Raw genomic sequence first — 14105 nt, 5'->3', positions numbered from 1 at the left:
ATGTTCTGTACTCTTTACCTGTACCAGGGTTAGCTTCTCCTTTGGGCATCAGGTGAGGGCGGCTCCATTTTCCTTTTTTTAGGACATTGCGTGTTCTGTACAGGACCCTGAAGAAGCTCCTGTCCTCTACATAGACTAGTGTTTCCCAAAGAGGTTGCCTCCAGCTATTGCAAAATTACAACTCCCAGCCTTCGGCTGTCCGGGCATGCTGGGAGTTGTAGTTCTGCAACAGCTGGAGGCACTCTGGTTGCAAAACACTGAAATAGACTGCGATTTACCGCTCCCAGCAGATCTTTCTTACTTTTATATGTAAGGATTTGCTTTATCTATATTAGTTATCTACTTATTTTCCTTTAATCCTCACTTTTTCCTATTTTTGATGACATTTTGGGGGCTTCAGAACCAATTACCAGGTTTCCAGAGTTCTGGTCTCAAGATATGGTATAGAATGGTTGTCCTGGAACCAATTAATATTGTAACTTGAGGGGCTACTGTATATACTATTTTCCGCGTGGATATTCCCCCGTGTGAATATAGGCCGATAGTGTGAATATTCCCCGTGTGAATATAGGCCGATAGTGCCCCTCCCGAGACTAGACTCTGGATCCGCCACTGCACGAATTACAGCAATGTCTGAATTCCTACAACCGCGATACACTTTTCTCCTAGAAGGGAACATTAGGCTTGTGGTTTTGGAAATTCTCGCATCCTGTAACAATTCTGTACTATTTGGACTATTATAGGGGCCATGCCACCATCTATCCTGAGGTAACTTTATTTTGCAAAGGTTCGGTGAATGACAGATGCTGGCAGAGACGCGCCACTATAACCAGGTATCCACCTACAAACCATTACACCACGTCCCGCCTGCAGCTTACAGCGAGCGCAGCCTCTACCGCCGCAGTCACCACACAACACCTCACCCTTCCGCGATTGGTCCATGGCGAACTCCGTGCTCACCAATGAACCAATCAGCCAGCTCGTTTGATGACGTCATGAGACGGCGACCGGCTGAGGTCAGTATTGAGCGCGTCCCCGGCTGCCTGTGAATGCGGAAGTCTTTCATACATAGAAGGTGATGAGACTTGGGTAAGAGAGGTCTGTTCGGCTTTATATAGAAAGTGTATATGTCACATTCACTACCGTGCAGTTTATTATAGTACGCTACAAAACAAATGCTCGGCAACCTGTAGCTGTGTTGCTTTAGAGCCCCAATTTGAGCACAGCCGCAGGTATATCGTGCAAGGACATCTGGGTAGAGTCATTCCTACTATTAGTTGTGTCTCCTATATGTGAGGCACAGATACAGACCCATATGTTCAGTTACGTGTGGCGATCTGCTGTAATATGTGTGTGGCTATTGGGCAGTGTGGGGGATTTTCTTTTTCATAATAAAGTTATACAATTCTATAAACTTTCTCTACCAACTCCTTGAGATCTCTGCTTGTTGTCATTCATATATAATCTATTTGTCAGTCTATTCTATTTTCTTCTGGCATGGTAGTACGATCATTCAGGGCATCTGCTGCTGTGAAAGGCTGCATTCATATCTCTTTTTTGCAATACGGTTGCCGTATCCGGTTTCATTGAAAAAAACCGTATTGAACCGTATAGCAAACTGTATATATAGACATTTCATTGTAAACCGTATGCCAACCGTAGCATCAGGTTGTGTACGTTTTGCATCATGTATGGGTTTTTAACGGTACATCAAACTGTAGTCTACTACGGTTTTGTGTCCCGGTCAAAAAACGTATCCAACCTGTATATGGTTATTTTAAAATAGAGTTCTATGGTAACCGTATGTGCGTACGGTTACATCTGGTTTGCACAATTCAGTTTTTTTTTTTTTTGGGGGGGGGGGGGGGGGGGAATTCAATAAAAAAAAAAAGGAACTTTATTTAAAATGTTGACAAACGTAAAACCGTATCCGTTTTTTTTTTTTTTCAAGGAAATCTTATTAAAACGTATGCAAATGGGCATCCGTTTTCAAACCATATACGGTTTAAAAACGTGAGGCGGCATATACGGTTGCATACGTTTCGGTCCGATTTGGAGACATGTTTTTTGTACAGAAACAGGATACGGGACCCGTATTGCAAAAACGAGATGTGAATGCAGCCTTAGTGGGGATGTGGACTGGTCCAGACACCAGAGAGAGAACGTATCATAGCTGGCTCTCAAACTTTTGTAATATCAATGATGAAAAAGCCTGATGACAACTTAAGCTTTTTTCCATCAGTTGGTTAGTTTTTGATCCTATTGGAACTGATACATGTGAACCCTGCCTAATGAACTAGATACCCGTGTTCATCACATGACCAGGCCAGAGGTTTCTATTTATTTATTTATTTATGTTTAATTCCATTTAAATTAAACGGACGTTTTCTACTGAATGACATTAAGCAGATACATTAAAAACTAATACAGAAACTGTATTAGCTTTACACACATTGGTTAAAGGGTGTAAGAGAAGGATAGCGGTGGGATGTGTACACTTTAAAACATAACCCTTAATTTGGGTAAAAGCATCATTTATAAGAGTGTTTGATGCTAAAAACGTAAAAATATATAACCTTTCCTTGCCCCAAATCACATGGAAGGACATTTATCATTATTTTCAAACACATGGCTTTTACGTGCAACCTGTTTATCAAATAGTTGCACAACCTTGATAGATAAATCGCACGTAAGCAAAACCAGGGAAACCTACTTACAAAAGTGTTTTTTAAAGCAGAAAAGTTTTCCCTTATGTTAATGGCTTAAAGGGGTTCTCCGGTGCTTAAACATCTTATCCCCTATCCAAAGGATAGGGGATAAGATGCCTGATCGCGGGAGTCCCGCCGCGGGGGACCCCCGGGATCATGCACGCGGCACCCCGTTTGTAATCAGTCCTCGGAGCGTGTTCACTCCGGGACTGATTACCGGCGACTACAGGGCGTACAGCGTGTGACGTCGCGCTCCGCCCCGCAATGCAAGCCTACGGGAGGGGGTGTGATAGCTATCAGGCATCTTATCCCCTATCCTTTGGATAGGGGATAAGATATTGAAGCACCGGAGAACCCCTTTAAGTTCTTTATCTACACTTTATTACCAGTAGCATTGCTAGAGAGTGACTGGAAGGGGGGGGGGGGGGTACTGCATCGGGTGACACCCTGACTGGCCTGCCTGGCACTAAATAGCTGCACTCCAACTATCACGTAACAACCCATCCACCCTCCTCATACTATGCCGCATCATGAATATCCGTACTCTGGAGGCTTTTTTGTTTTGAGCCCGCATTTTGTGACGTTGGTGGGCGGAGACTTGCGTCGCTGTGCTGAGGCCGGAGTTTGTCAGGAAGGAAGACAGCGCAGCACCAACAGGCACATAAACAATAGCGAAGCCACCCAACAAAAAAAAAAACGGCTCGGTACGTTACCCACCCCAAAATGTGTACAAAGCTGTATACTATGGATGTTTCTTTTTATGTATTTATTTTTTTTTAAGGAAAAATTTTAGTGCCACAAATGGGTTATTTGAGTAGTCTGTAAAAATTCTTACACAATTATTTTGTACAACATTAATCTAAAATTTAGTGGGTACGCCAGCATGTATGTGTCCTAAAATTAACAAGGTGTGCAGTGTGAAGTAGACATGAGTGAAGTTACAGTAAATGGAAATGATTCTGGTTTAAATAAATCGGTCATTTATTGTTTGTTTAGTATGATCAATTTGTTCTGATTTTGAAGTGCCCCAATTGTTGGAAAAAGTCCAGCATGACACCCTGAGTATTATCCAACTTGGGCACAGTCCCAGAAAACAAGTGTCATTCTTGACTTTTGATTTTAGTATTTATTTTGTTGAAATCTGAATACACCTTTTAAACGGGACCTATAAATACTAAATACAAAGCAGCTGTCGACTGAATCCAATTTTTGTTAGCAGCTGAGTCTTCTGTTCCACACCATATACACATGCCCTCTTGGCCTGGCCAAAGGTGCATGTTTTCTGAATGTGAAAAGGAGGGAAAATAAATGCTGCCATACTTCTCTGCCAGTGGTTTATCTCCTAGAGAAAAACTGGATCGGGCAACTGGAATCCAACTTCTCTCACAAACATTAATTTAGCTCCACTTTTTTTGCTTTAGCTGCACCACATTGGCTTAAAATGTACGCACACTATTAGCGCCACATATTTAGATATTTAGCACCCCTTTAGCCTTTTATTTATTTTTTTTGTGGCTAGGTTTTGTGTGATGTTATCACCCTATTTTTAAAGGTTAAACACAACTTTCTGCCGCAAATAAAGGGTTGCACTTAATACCAAGTAAACCTGGTATTAACTTCTTGTTGTATATGCGGGACAAATGTGCCCCAAATTTTCAAAAGCCATGCCCAACTTCTGAAAATCTGGTGCTAAAAAAATAGCACTAATTACATAAGTCTTTGAAAATTTCAAAATCAATACTGTTTTAGGGTAGGGTCACATGTAGCATATACACAGCATACTTCACGCTGCACAAAACTTGCTATGTAGCAGGAAATACACTGCGTATTCTCCTATGAGCAGACACACAAAAATACCCAGCTGTAACCCACCCTGTGTGTGCAGTAAGGTTTGGAAGCGGGTCTGCCTGTCACAGTCATATTGGCGCGCGGGGTCTGCCTCCAAACCTTACTGCGTACACAGGGTTGCTGCTGGATAGCCGTGTGTGTCTGCTTATAGGAGAATATGGAGCAGATTTTGCATTGCGTGAAATACGCTGCACATATGTTACGTGTGACCCTACCCTTAATGTTTAATTGTACATGAAAGTTTTACCAATGAGAGAATCATTTCCTAAATAAGTCTTATTTTTAGATTTGCCTCAACATGTCTTGGATTCGTGACAAGGAGCTATCATTGATTGAACGCTTATGTGCAAATGTCCTTAAGGTAGGAAGGCCGTTCCATTGTGTATATTTCTATACTGGTAATGTCACATTGTTGTGACCATATTTATTTCCTTTTAAAAACAGGCTGGCCCAATGCCCAAACATGTTGCATTTATCATGGATGGAAATCGAAGATATGCCCAAAAATGCCACGTTGAGAGACAGGAGGGCCATTCGCAGGGATTCGAAAAGCTTGCTGAGGTAAGAGGTTCCTAGAATTGAGCCTTCTAAATTTGTAGTGTGGAGACCTGGGCTCAGAATAAATCGATTTATATTTGCTAGGTAGAAATTCAGGTATACCTGGGGGATCTTCAATTTATTTTTCTTTTAAATACAAGGTATATTAGGCCATTTAGCTACAGTTTTACAAACATGCATGTGAAGTAGCCAAATGATTTTATTAACGTTTCCCTGACATAAGAAAACAATTTTAACACATATAAGTGCTTCACTTCTTGGCTTGCAGCTTTTTTCAACTCATTGCAAGAAACAAGCTTTATAGACTTATAATGAGCTTGTCTTCTGTAGTGAGACAGAAATGGCAGTGAGCCAGGGAGTGAAGTGCATAAACGGGTTCTTCCCCACATGTAACATCTCTACATCCCGCTATGTCTATGCAGTTGTGCAATAGAGGATAAAGATACAAGCAAGCAAGTTAGCAGTGAGTGCTCCGTGACTTATTTCTATCTTCAGATGTGTAATACTTGTGTTCAGGCACCTTACACGTAGAGCACACTGGTAGTGTTTGTCTGTTTTCTTCAGGGAAAAAAAATGTGCGGGAAAAGGTTAATCTAGTCTTAAATAAGGATGCAGTAACTCAAATTTTCTTTATCCCCCTTCCATGTAGACGTTGCGCTGGTGTTTAAACCTTGGAATTTGTGAGGTGACAGTATACGCTTTCAGCATAGAAAATTTCAAGCGCTCTAAGGAAGAAGTGGATGGCCTTATGGAACTAGCTCGACAGAAGTTCACTCGCCTGCTTGAAGAAAAGTAATAACATTTACAGTTCCTTGTCTAAATATTGAATAATGGAAAAAGCTGACCATTGGAGGTGCTAAAAGTCAACCCTTCCCCACCACCATCAATTTGATATTGATGGACTATTCAAGGGATAGGCCATTAATATTATTGTCTATGAAACCCCATTTAAAAGTTCAACTTTTTCATGTATTGCAACTACTAAGAAAAGTGTCGAATGATATTTTACATTTCAACTTATGTTTTCTCCAGAGATAAACTTCAGAAACATGAAGTTTGTATACGGGTGATCGGTGACCTGAGTTTGCTTCCTTTAGACATCCAAAAGCTAATTGCACAGGCAGTCCTGGAAACAAAGACCTACTCTAAGTAAGTATTTAAACAAAATTTTCTGTTGTTACGAAAAATCAGTCTGTAGGCAGCTGTAAATGCTAGACATAATGCAGTTAAGTGTATATAACATTTCTTCCTTCTGATGGTTTCTGATGGTCTCGGGGATATTGTATTCCTCCTGGAATTCATTAAATGATTTAAAGACCCCCTTCCTTAAATAAGTCCCCAAGCCATCGAATCCCCGCTCTTTCCCAGCATCCAAAATCAGATCAGGCACCATTATCCCATAAAGGGGTATAAACATTTAAGTAACCCACTTCTCTAATCTGTTTAGCTTTATTCCACACCTTATATATTAATGTCATTGTTGCCAACTGAGGCAACAAAACATACACTTTCCAATGGAATCATAAGTTGTTCACAAGATACATAATTCTGAATCATTATATCTCCTGAAGTATCAAATGTATTCCTTGCCCAATTTAATAAATGCTGTAATTGAGATGCCAAAAAATATAACCATGGATTATGCAGAGCCAATCCACCCTCGTCTTTAAAACAATATAAAAATTCTAATTTTATTTTTGGTTTTCGCCCATTCCAGATAAGATCTCTAAATTGCGTATTAATTATTTGGCACAGATTTGCTTGTAACCACAGGGGTGTGGAAATTTAATAAAAAACTACTTGTCCACGGGACTAAAATGAAGCAAAATCTACTTGTCCCTCATGACGATCCACTTGTCTTGGACAATTTTCGCTTTTACACTCTCGTTTTTTCCTCCTCCGTCCTGTAATAGCCATAAATACCTACTATAATGATACCTTTAAATTTTTCCATAACATATTCTCCAGAACAAAACAATATTGGTGAAGTGAAATTGAAATAGTAAAAGATAATTTAGCAAATTTGGTGGTTTTCTTTTCTACGCCATTTACCTTGTGGTTGAGCTAAGATGTTGTTTTGATACTTTAGGCCGCCTGAATACAGCAATACCAGATTTGTAGTTTCTGTCATGTTTTACCAATTTTTAAGAAATTCTGAACTTTTTTAAAAAAATTTTAATTGGAACTTTATTAATTTTTAATTTTTAATTTTTTTTTTCCCCTCCGCGTATGAGGGCTAATTTTTGGCACTATAATCAGTTTTTTGTATCTGTACCTTTTTCTGGGATATTATAAAAATTACAATTCTGTGGTTTGGTATTTTAATTTTTTTACGTCATTTACCGTACGGGATACATAATGTTATATTTTAATAGTTCGTACAATTACGCACACAGCGATACCAAATATGTTTTGTTTTTATTATGTTTACATGTTTTTATATAAGAAAAGGGGGTGATTTGAACTTTTAATATGGAAGGGGTTAATGTGTGTCTTCTAATCTTCTTTTATTTATTTTTAAACTAGAATATTTTTTTTTTTTTACACTTTATTAGTCCCTTAGGGGACTTTTAGGAGGAATCATTAGATTCCTCATACAGATCAATAGAGTTCTATTGAACTCCATTGATCTGTGTGCTCTGCGATCCATTGATAGAACCTAGTCCAGCCAGGCTCTATCAATGACAGAGCCACTGATACCAGGAAAGCAGAGGTAAGCCCTCCGGCTACCTCCTATAGTGGATCGCCCGCCAGCGATTGCGCTACCCTACTAGCCCACCAGGGAGCATTCACATGTCCCATTAGACCCCGCTGTCAGCTTCGACAGCAGCAAACTAAAGGGTTAATAGCCAGCTGCGGCGATTGCCAAATGCTGGCTATTAGTGGCGCCCCCCCAGCTACTGAAAACAGCCGGTGGCTGCGGAGTACGGAGCCGGCACCAGTCTGGAGCTCGATCCATACACTCCTCTGAGCGCCGCCGTGCTTGTCGGGGGCTTTCAGGTCCAGCCCTGCTTGCCCGAAGCAGGGCTAAGGGCCTGAAAAAATTCACATGCCCGGTGCCCGGAACTGCATGTCCAATGTTTTACGTTTAAATCCATCCAACAATGGCGTCAGATTTAATGTTTCATCCTCATTAATTTGAGTAGTGATTTCTATACCTAATATTTAATTTTTTTTACACAATTAATCATAACCTCTTCATTTACCTGTATTTTCTCTATATCTCTATTAACATTAGGAAATATTTTTGCCAATTTATAAAGATCCCCTATACTATCCCAAATTGTTTATCACCTCTAGAGCTGCCTTAAGAGAAGAATCTGTATCATTCAAAAAAAAGTAATGCATCATCCGCTTAAAATGCGATCTTATTTTCATAAGAAACATATCTAAAACCTTCAATCTGACCTGCTTTCCTAATATGATTTGCAAGAGGCTCCATGATTATTGCAAAAAGCAAAGGCATTTTTGCCATTGACTGGTTCCACGATGCAATGTGAATCTATCTGATGTCCTACATTAGCTCTAATACAGGCCCTGGGTTCCTTATATAATAACTTTACCCATGAGATAAACTGTGGGCCAAAACCCATTTCATCCAGAGTCATCCAAAGAAAGGGCCATTCCACACAATCGAATGCTTTTTGAGCATCCAAAGAGAATATGGTCCTATCCTTGGGGGAGTCCGGAGGTATTTGAAAACTCGGGAATAATCTTCTAATATTAGCTGAGGTGGATCTCGTTGAGAAAAAAACAATTTGGTCTTCATGAATCAATGATATCACTTTTTTTTTATTTATTTTTTTTTTTTTTAGAATATTTAGACAATTTCTTTAATTTTCATCAGTAACAACATATAAAAAGTTCTGACTAAAGGTATTAAAAGTTGGTAAAATCCTAAATCCTATTTAATATATTTTTTTAATTGACACTTTTTCCTCTGATTTTCTTTAAGGTGTTTTTTAAATGTTTGTTTTGCTTACACATCCCGACATGAGATCAGCAATGCTGTTCGCGAGGTAGCTTGGGGAGTACAAGAAGGTCTTATAGAACCCAGGTATGGATTTGTGTTTTTGTTTTCTTTTCTCTTTGAGGATTATATGGATGTTTTAAGTTTAGTTATATTTGTGTTTTTCAAACTGCTACTGAGGTGGAATTTTTTGAATAACATTTAAAGGGGTACTCCGGTGCTTACACATCTTATCCCCTATCCAAAGGATAGGGGATAAGATGCCTGATCGCGGGAGTCCCGGGATCATGCAGTTGGGGATGCCCGGGATCATGGACGGGGCACCCCGTTTTAATCAGTCCGCGGAGCGTGTTCGCTCCGGGTCTGATTAACGGGGACCGCAGGGCCGGCGGCGTGTGATGTCACGCCTCCGCCCTCGTGTGACGTCACGCTCCGCCCCTCGTCAAGCGGAGCGCGACGTCACACGGGGCGGAGGCGTGACGTCACACGCCGCCGGCCGTGCAGTGGACCATAATCAGACCCGGAGCAAACACGCTCCGCGGACTGATTACAAACGGGGTGCCCCGTGCATGATCCCGGGCGTCCCCAACTGCGGGACTCCGCGATCAGGCATCTTATCCCCTATCCTTTGGATAGGGGATACGATGTGTAAGCACCGGAGTACCCCTTTAAAGGTTTACAGCTAGATGTTAAAGGAGTACTCCGGCGCTTAGAGGCATAAATGTGTCCTTACAAAAATGAAAATTAGCTATCCCAGCAAACAGCTTACTGTTTGGGCACTCTGCGAGCTGCAGTGATCTGATCTCCCTGCGCCGACGCGATGATGTGACGTCATTGCACCGCTCTGCTGTGGATCGCATCCCCGCAGCTCAAATTCTGCAAACAAAGAGCAAGCAGCGTGAGAAAGGTGGGTTAATGGTGGAGCAGAAGCTGACAGCTCCCGCTCCACCATGCTAGAGTACGGAGGTGGGGGCAGCAACATTGGGGGGGGGGCAATTGCTCCCCCCCCCCCCCCCCCCCCCGATCCGCCACTGTCCCCTCAATTACTGTGCATTATGCCAGCACCCCACCCTCCCCATTACTACATTCCTCATGAAAGCGGAAACTACCCATAAACCGGATCCAAAAACCACAAAACAGTCGGCTAACATAAGTCACAATGACCCCCTCCACACACACACACACACACACACACACACACACACACACACACACACACACTGATAAGACCCCCCCCCCCCCCCCCTTACCCCTATTTTATTTGTTTTTTTATTTTTGTGGGGGGGGTCCTTTACTATTGTTTATGTGCCTGTTGGTGCTGCGCTGTCTTCCTTCCGGGCGTAAACTCCGGCCTCAGTGCAACGACGCAAGACCCCGCCCAACAATGTCACAAAATGCGGCCTCAAAATTTTAAAAGCCTACAGATATTCATGGTGCGACATAGTATGTTTTTAATATTTTTTGATTTCTGAAGAGGGTGGATGGGTTGTTGCGGGATAGATAGTGCAGCTATTTAGTGCCAGGGAGGCCAGTCAGGGTGTCACCCAGTGCTTTACACCCCCTCCCCATCACACTCTAGCAACACTAGTGGTAATAAAGGGTTGATAAAGAACTTCGGCCATTAACATAAGGGAAAAATTTTCTGCTTAAAAAAATACTTTTGTAAGCAGGTTTCCTGGTTTTTGCTTACGTGCGATTTATTTATCAAGGTCGTGCGACTATTTGATAAATAGGTCACACCTAAGCAAAAGTAAGTTAGCCATACGTTTGAAAAGAATGACAAATCTCCTTTTAAAGTCTTTTGTTTCTTAGCGATGTGTCCGAGAATCTTCTGGACCAATGTTTGTACACCTCAAACTCACCTGACCCTGACCTTCTTATCCGTACCTCTGGTGAAGTTCGACTCAGTGACTTTCTTCTATGGCAGGTACGTATTGTTATTTCTTCAATAAAAGTAATATAATTTTATGTATAAGCCAATGCTTAAATGGAATACGTAATCAGAAAATGGCATATTGTTTAAACAGGTTTTCATGTGAAGCTTAGAATTATTAGAATTTTGGGGTTTTTATTTTTATATATATATATATATATATATATATATATATATATATATATATAACATTTTTTTTATTACAATTTAATTAAATTTTGGTTTTTATTTTCTTATTAATTACTAGGGTGCTCAATGATGTGACCTCTACGATTATTATGTTGGGTCCTAAGTCATTGCATGTCTATATTAAGTAGGAATTTGAACAGTGTTCAATTCAAATACGCATGCCCTTGCTCCATTCTATGGGACTGGCTGATACAGTTGAGAACAGGATATCTGCTAAATGTCCTTTTTGGGGAAAACCCTTTAAACTCTATCCCTTATAGATGGTTGTGTGTACTATGCACCGACATGTAGAGATTTTTTGCACAAGTGGCTCTAAATATTGAAGGGATAGAGTACATGAATAGCATTGTGTTTCTAGTCATAATTGCAAAACAATGCTTTTTGCCACAAAGTGCTGTGGTATATTGTGTTTGACAAGAAGAATGAGAAAAAAGTCACTCGCCATCTGTAAAGAAACTTCAATAGACTTTATTCCATTTTGCGCACATAACGAGCATGCAGCTGCCACAGACAGTAGTGCCAGACTGAAGCCTTCTACTCTGCATGTGTATAGTGTTTGGACAACTTTGACATGTGAAACAAGGTGCAATGGACTGCACAGTTGCATTTGTAGCATTACAAACCCACTGGCAATTCGCTATTAATATTACACATTTTTGCAGTATGTCACAAAGAGAGTGTAAAAACCTCCTTGGGAGCTCTGAACACTACTAAGGGAGCCTGTCACCTGAATATGCTGCCCTGTCTGCAGGCAGCATTCTATAGAGCAAGAAGAGCTTGACAGAATGATTTATAGTTTTGTGGGGGGAAAAAATATGGCTGGGTTCAAACTACGTTTATCACATACGGGGACCGGCCCGTATCTCATTCATATGGTTTTAGGTCCGGTCACAAAACCGATATGGGTCAAAAATGAACTGACCAAAGTCACTATATGACACCGGTCAGCTCATTCAAATGAATGCTATACAGGGCGGGTCCGGCTGGGATACGGGAGTGCCCGGTTTCCCATCTCCCAGCCGGATCCGGTCCCTGTATGTGATAAACGTAGTGTGAACCCAGCCTAACTAATGAAATAATAAAAAATTATGTTTTCTGAATTTAAATTAACTTTGTGAATCAATCATTGTGGGATTATGTGTCCAGTGGGCGGTTCTAATCAGTGAATAACAGCCTTCATTTTATGAGTATACTGGACTTTCAAGCCTAGAATTCATGGGTTTAAGCATATAAAAGATACATCTTCTACCACAAAAATCTACCGGGTGGGACATTTATATGGATACACCTTAATAAAATGGAAATGGTTGGTGATATTAACTTCCTGTTTGTGGAACATTAGTAAATTAGTATATATATACTTTTCAAGACGGGTGGTGACCATGGTGGCCATTTTGAAGTCGGCCATTTTGAATCCAACTTTAGTTTTTTCAATAGGAAGAGGGTCATGTGACACATCAAACTCATTGGGAATTTCACAAGAAAAACAATGATATGCTTGGTTTTAACTTAACTTTATTCTTTCAGGAGTTATTTACAAGTTTCTGACCACTTATAAAATGTGTTCAATGTGTTTCCCATTGTTTTGGATTGTCAATGCAACCCTCTTCTCCCACTCTTCACACACTGATAGTAACACCGCAGGAGAAATGCTAGCACAGGCTTCCAGTATCCCTAGTTTCAGGTGCTGCAGAATGGGCAAAACAAAAATTGGAACAGGAACCTCAGTTTACGCAAAAGATTTTGTTGAGTGAGGAGGCAAACTTTTATGTGAATGGTGAAGTTAACAAACAAAACAACCACTATTGGTCTGACACTAACCCACATTGGATAGATCCCTCCAAGACTGTTGTAACACAAAAATTGATGGTACGGTGTGGTATATGGGGTACAAAGATAGTGGGACCATTCTTCATCAATGGAAACCTCAAAGCCATTGGATATGCGAAATTGTTACATGATGATGTGTTTCCCTCTTTATGCACTGAAGCTGGCGCGTTCCCTGAGGTTTTCCAGCAAGATGGTGCACCACCACATTATGGGTGTCAGGTCCCAGCATTCCTTGATGAACAGTTTCCTGGAAAGTGGATTGGTCATCGTTGGCCAGTTGAATGGCCCCCAAGGTCTCCCGATCTGACCCCCTTAGACTTCTATCTTTGGGGTCATCTGAAGGCAATTGTCTATGCTGTGAAGATACGAGATGTGCAGCACCTGAAACTACGGATACTGGAAGCCTGTGCTAGCATTTCTCCTGCGGTGTTGCTATCAGTGTGTGAAGAGCGGGAGAAGAGGGTTGCATTGACAATCCAACACAATGGGCAGCACATTGAACACATTTTATAAGTGGTCAGAAACTTGTAAATAACTCCTGAAAGAATAAAGTTACGTTAAAACCAAGCGCATCATTGTTTTTCTTGTGAAATTTCCAATAAGTTTGATGTGTCACATGACCCTCTTCCTATTGAAAAAACAAAAGTTGGATTCAAAATGGCCAACTTCAAAATGGCCGCCTTGGTCACCACCCATCTTGAAAAGTTTCCCCCCTCACATATACTAATGTGCCACAAACAGGAAGTTAATATCACCAACCATTCCCATTTTATTAAGGTGTATCCATATAAATGGCCCACCCTGTATATTAATTTGTTTAGCATATCCCTCTAACGTGTTTCCTACAGATTTGGCCTGAATATGACAGGCTCCTTTTTAAGAAATTAATTTGTTCACTAGCCCAATCCATATACGGCAGTTGCCAGCTTTGTATTACAGCTGACCCATATCTACATCTAAGCCATTACATTCTGACAGGAGATTGGATCTCCTTATTTTAAGGATCATGGGGCTTCCAGAAGTAGGGGGGGGGGGTGCTTTTACAATGTGTAAACATGGCCTTAAAGGA

At 40.9% G+C, this 14105-nt stretch overlaps 1 protein-coding gene across 6 annotated transcripts in view; it reads left to right on the top strand.

Annotated features, from left to right (window-relative positions):
* The window catches only part of DHDDS (dehydrodolichyl diphosphate synthase subunit), a 64897-nt gene that overhangs the window by 35646 nt on the left and 15146 nt on the right, over positions 1–14105 (top strand). The window contains exons 1-7 of one of the 6 annotated variants that reach the window (XM_056557425.1): positions 1010–1089; positions 4843–4917; positions 5001–5117; positions 5764–5906; positions 6147–6263; positions 9070–9171; positions 10882–11011. In XM_056557425.1, coding sequence (XP_056413400.1) covers positions 4855–4917; positions 5001–5117; positions 5764–5906; positions 6147–6263; positions 9070–9171; positions 10882–11011 — 672 coding nt within the window. In that variant the 5' untranslated portion in view covers positions 1010–1089; positions 4843–4854. Of the gene's footprint in view, positions 1–1009; positions 1099–4830; positions 4918–5000; positions 5118–5763; positions 5907–6146; positions 6264–9069; positions 9172–10881; positions 11012–14105 lie in introns of those variants that run through there. The other 5 variants (XM_056557430.1, XM_056557426.1, XM_056557428.1 and 2 more) reach the window with 5 other exon arrangements.

The sequence above is a fragment of the Hyla sarda genome, chromosome 2, assembly GCF_029499605.1.
Source record: "Hyla sarda isolate aHylSar1 chromosome 2, aHylSar1.hap1, whole genome shotgun sequence".
NCBI classification, from domain to species: domain Eukaryota; kingdom Metazoa; phylum Chordata; class Amphibia; order Anura; family Hylidae; genus Hyla; species Hyla sarda.
This window is presented reverse-complemented; position numbering and strand designations above follow the sequence as displayed.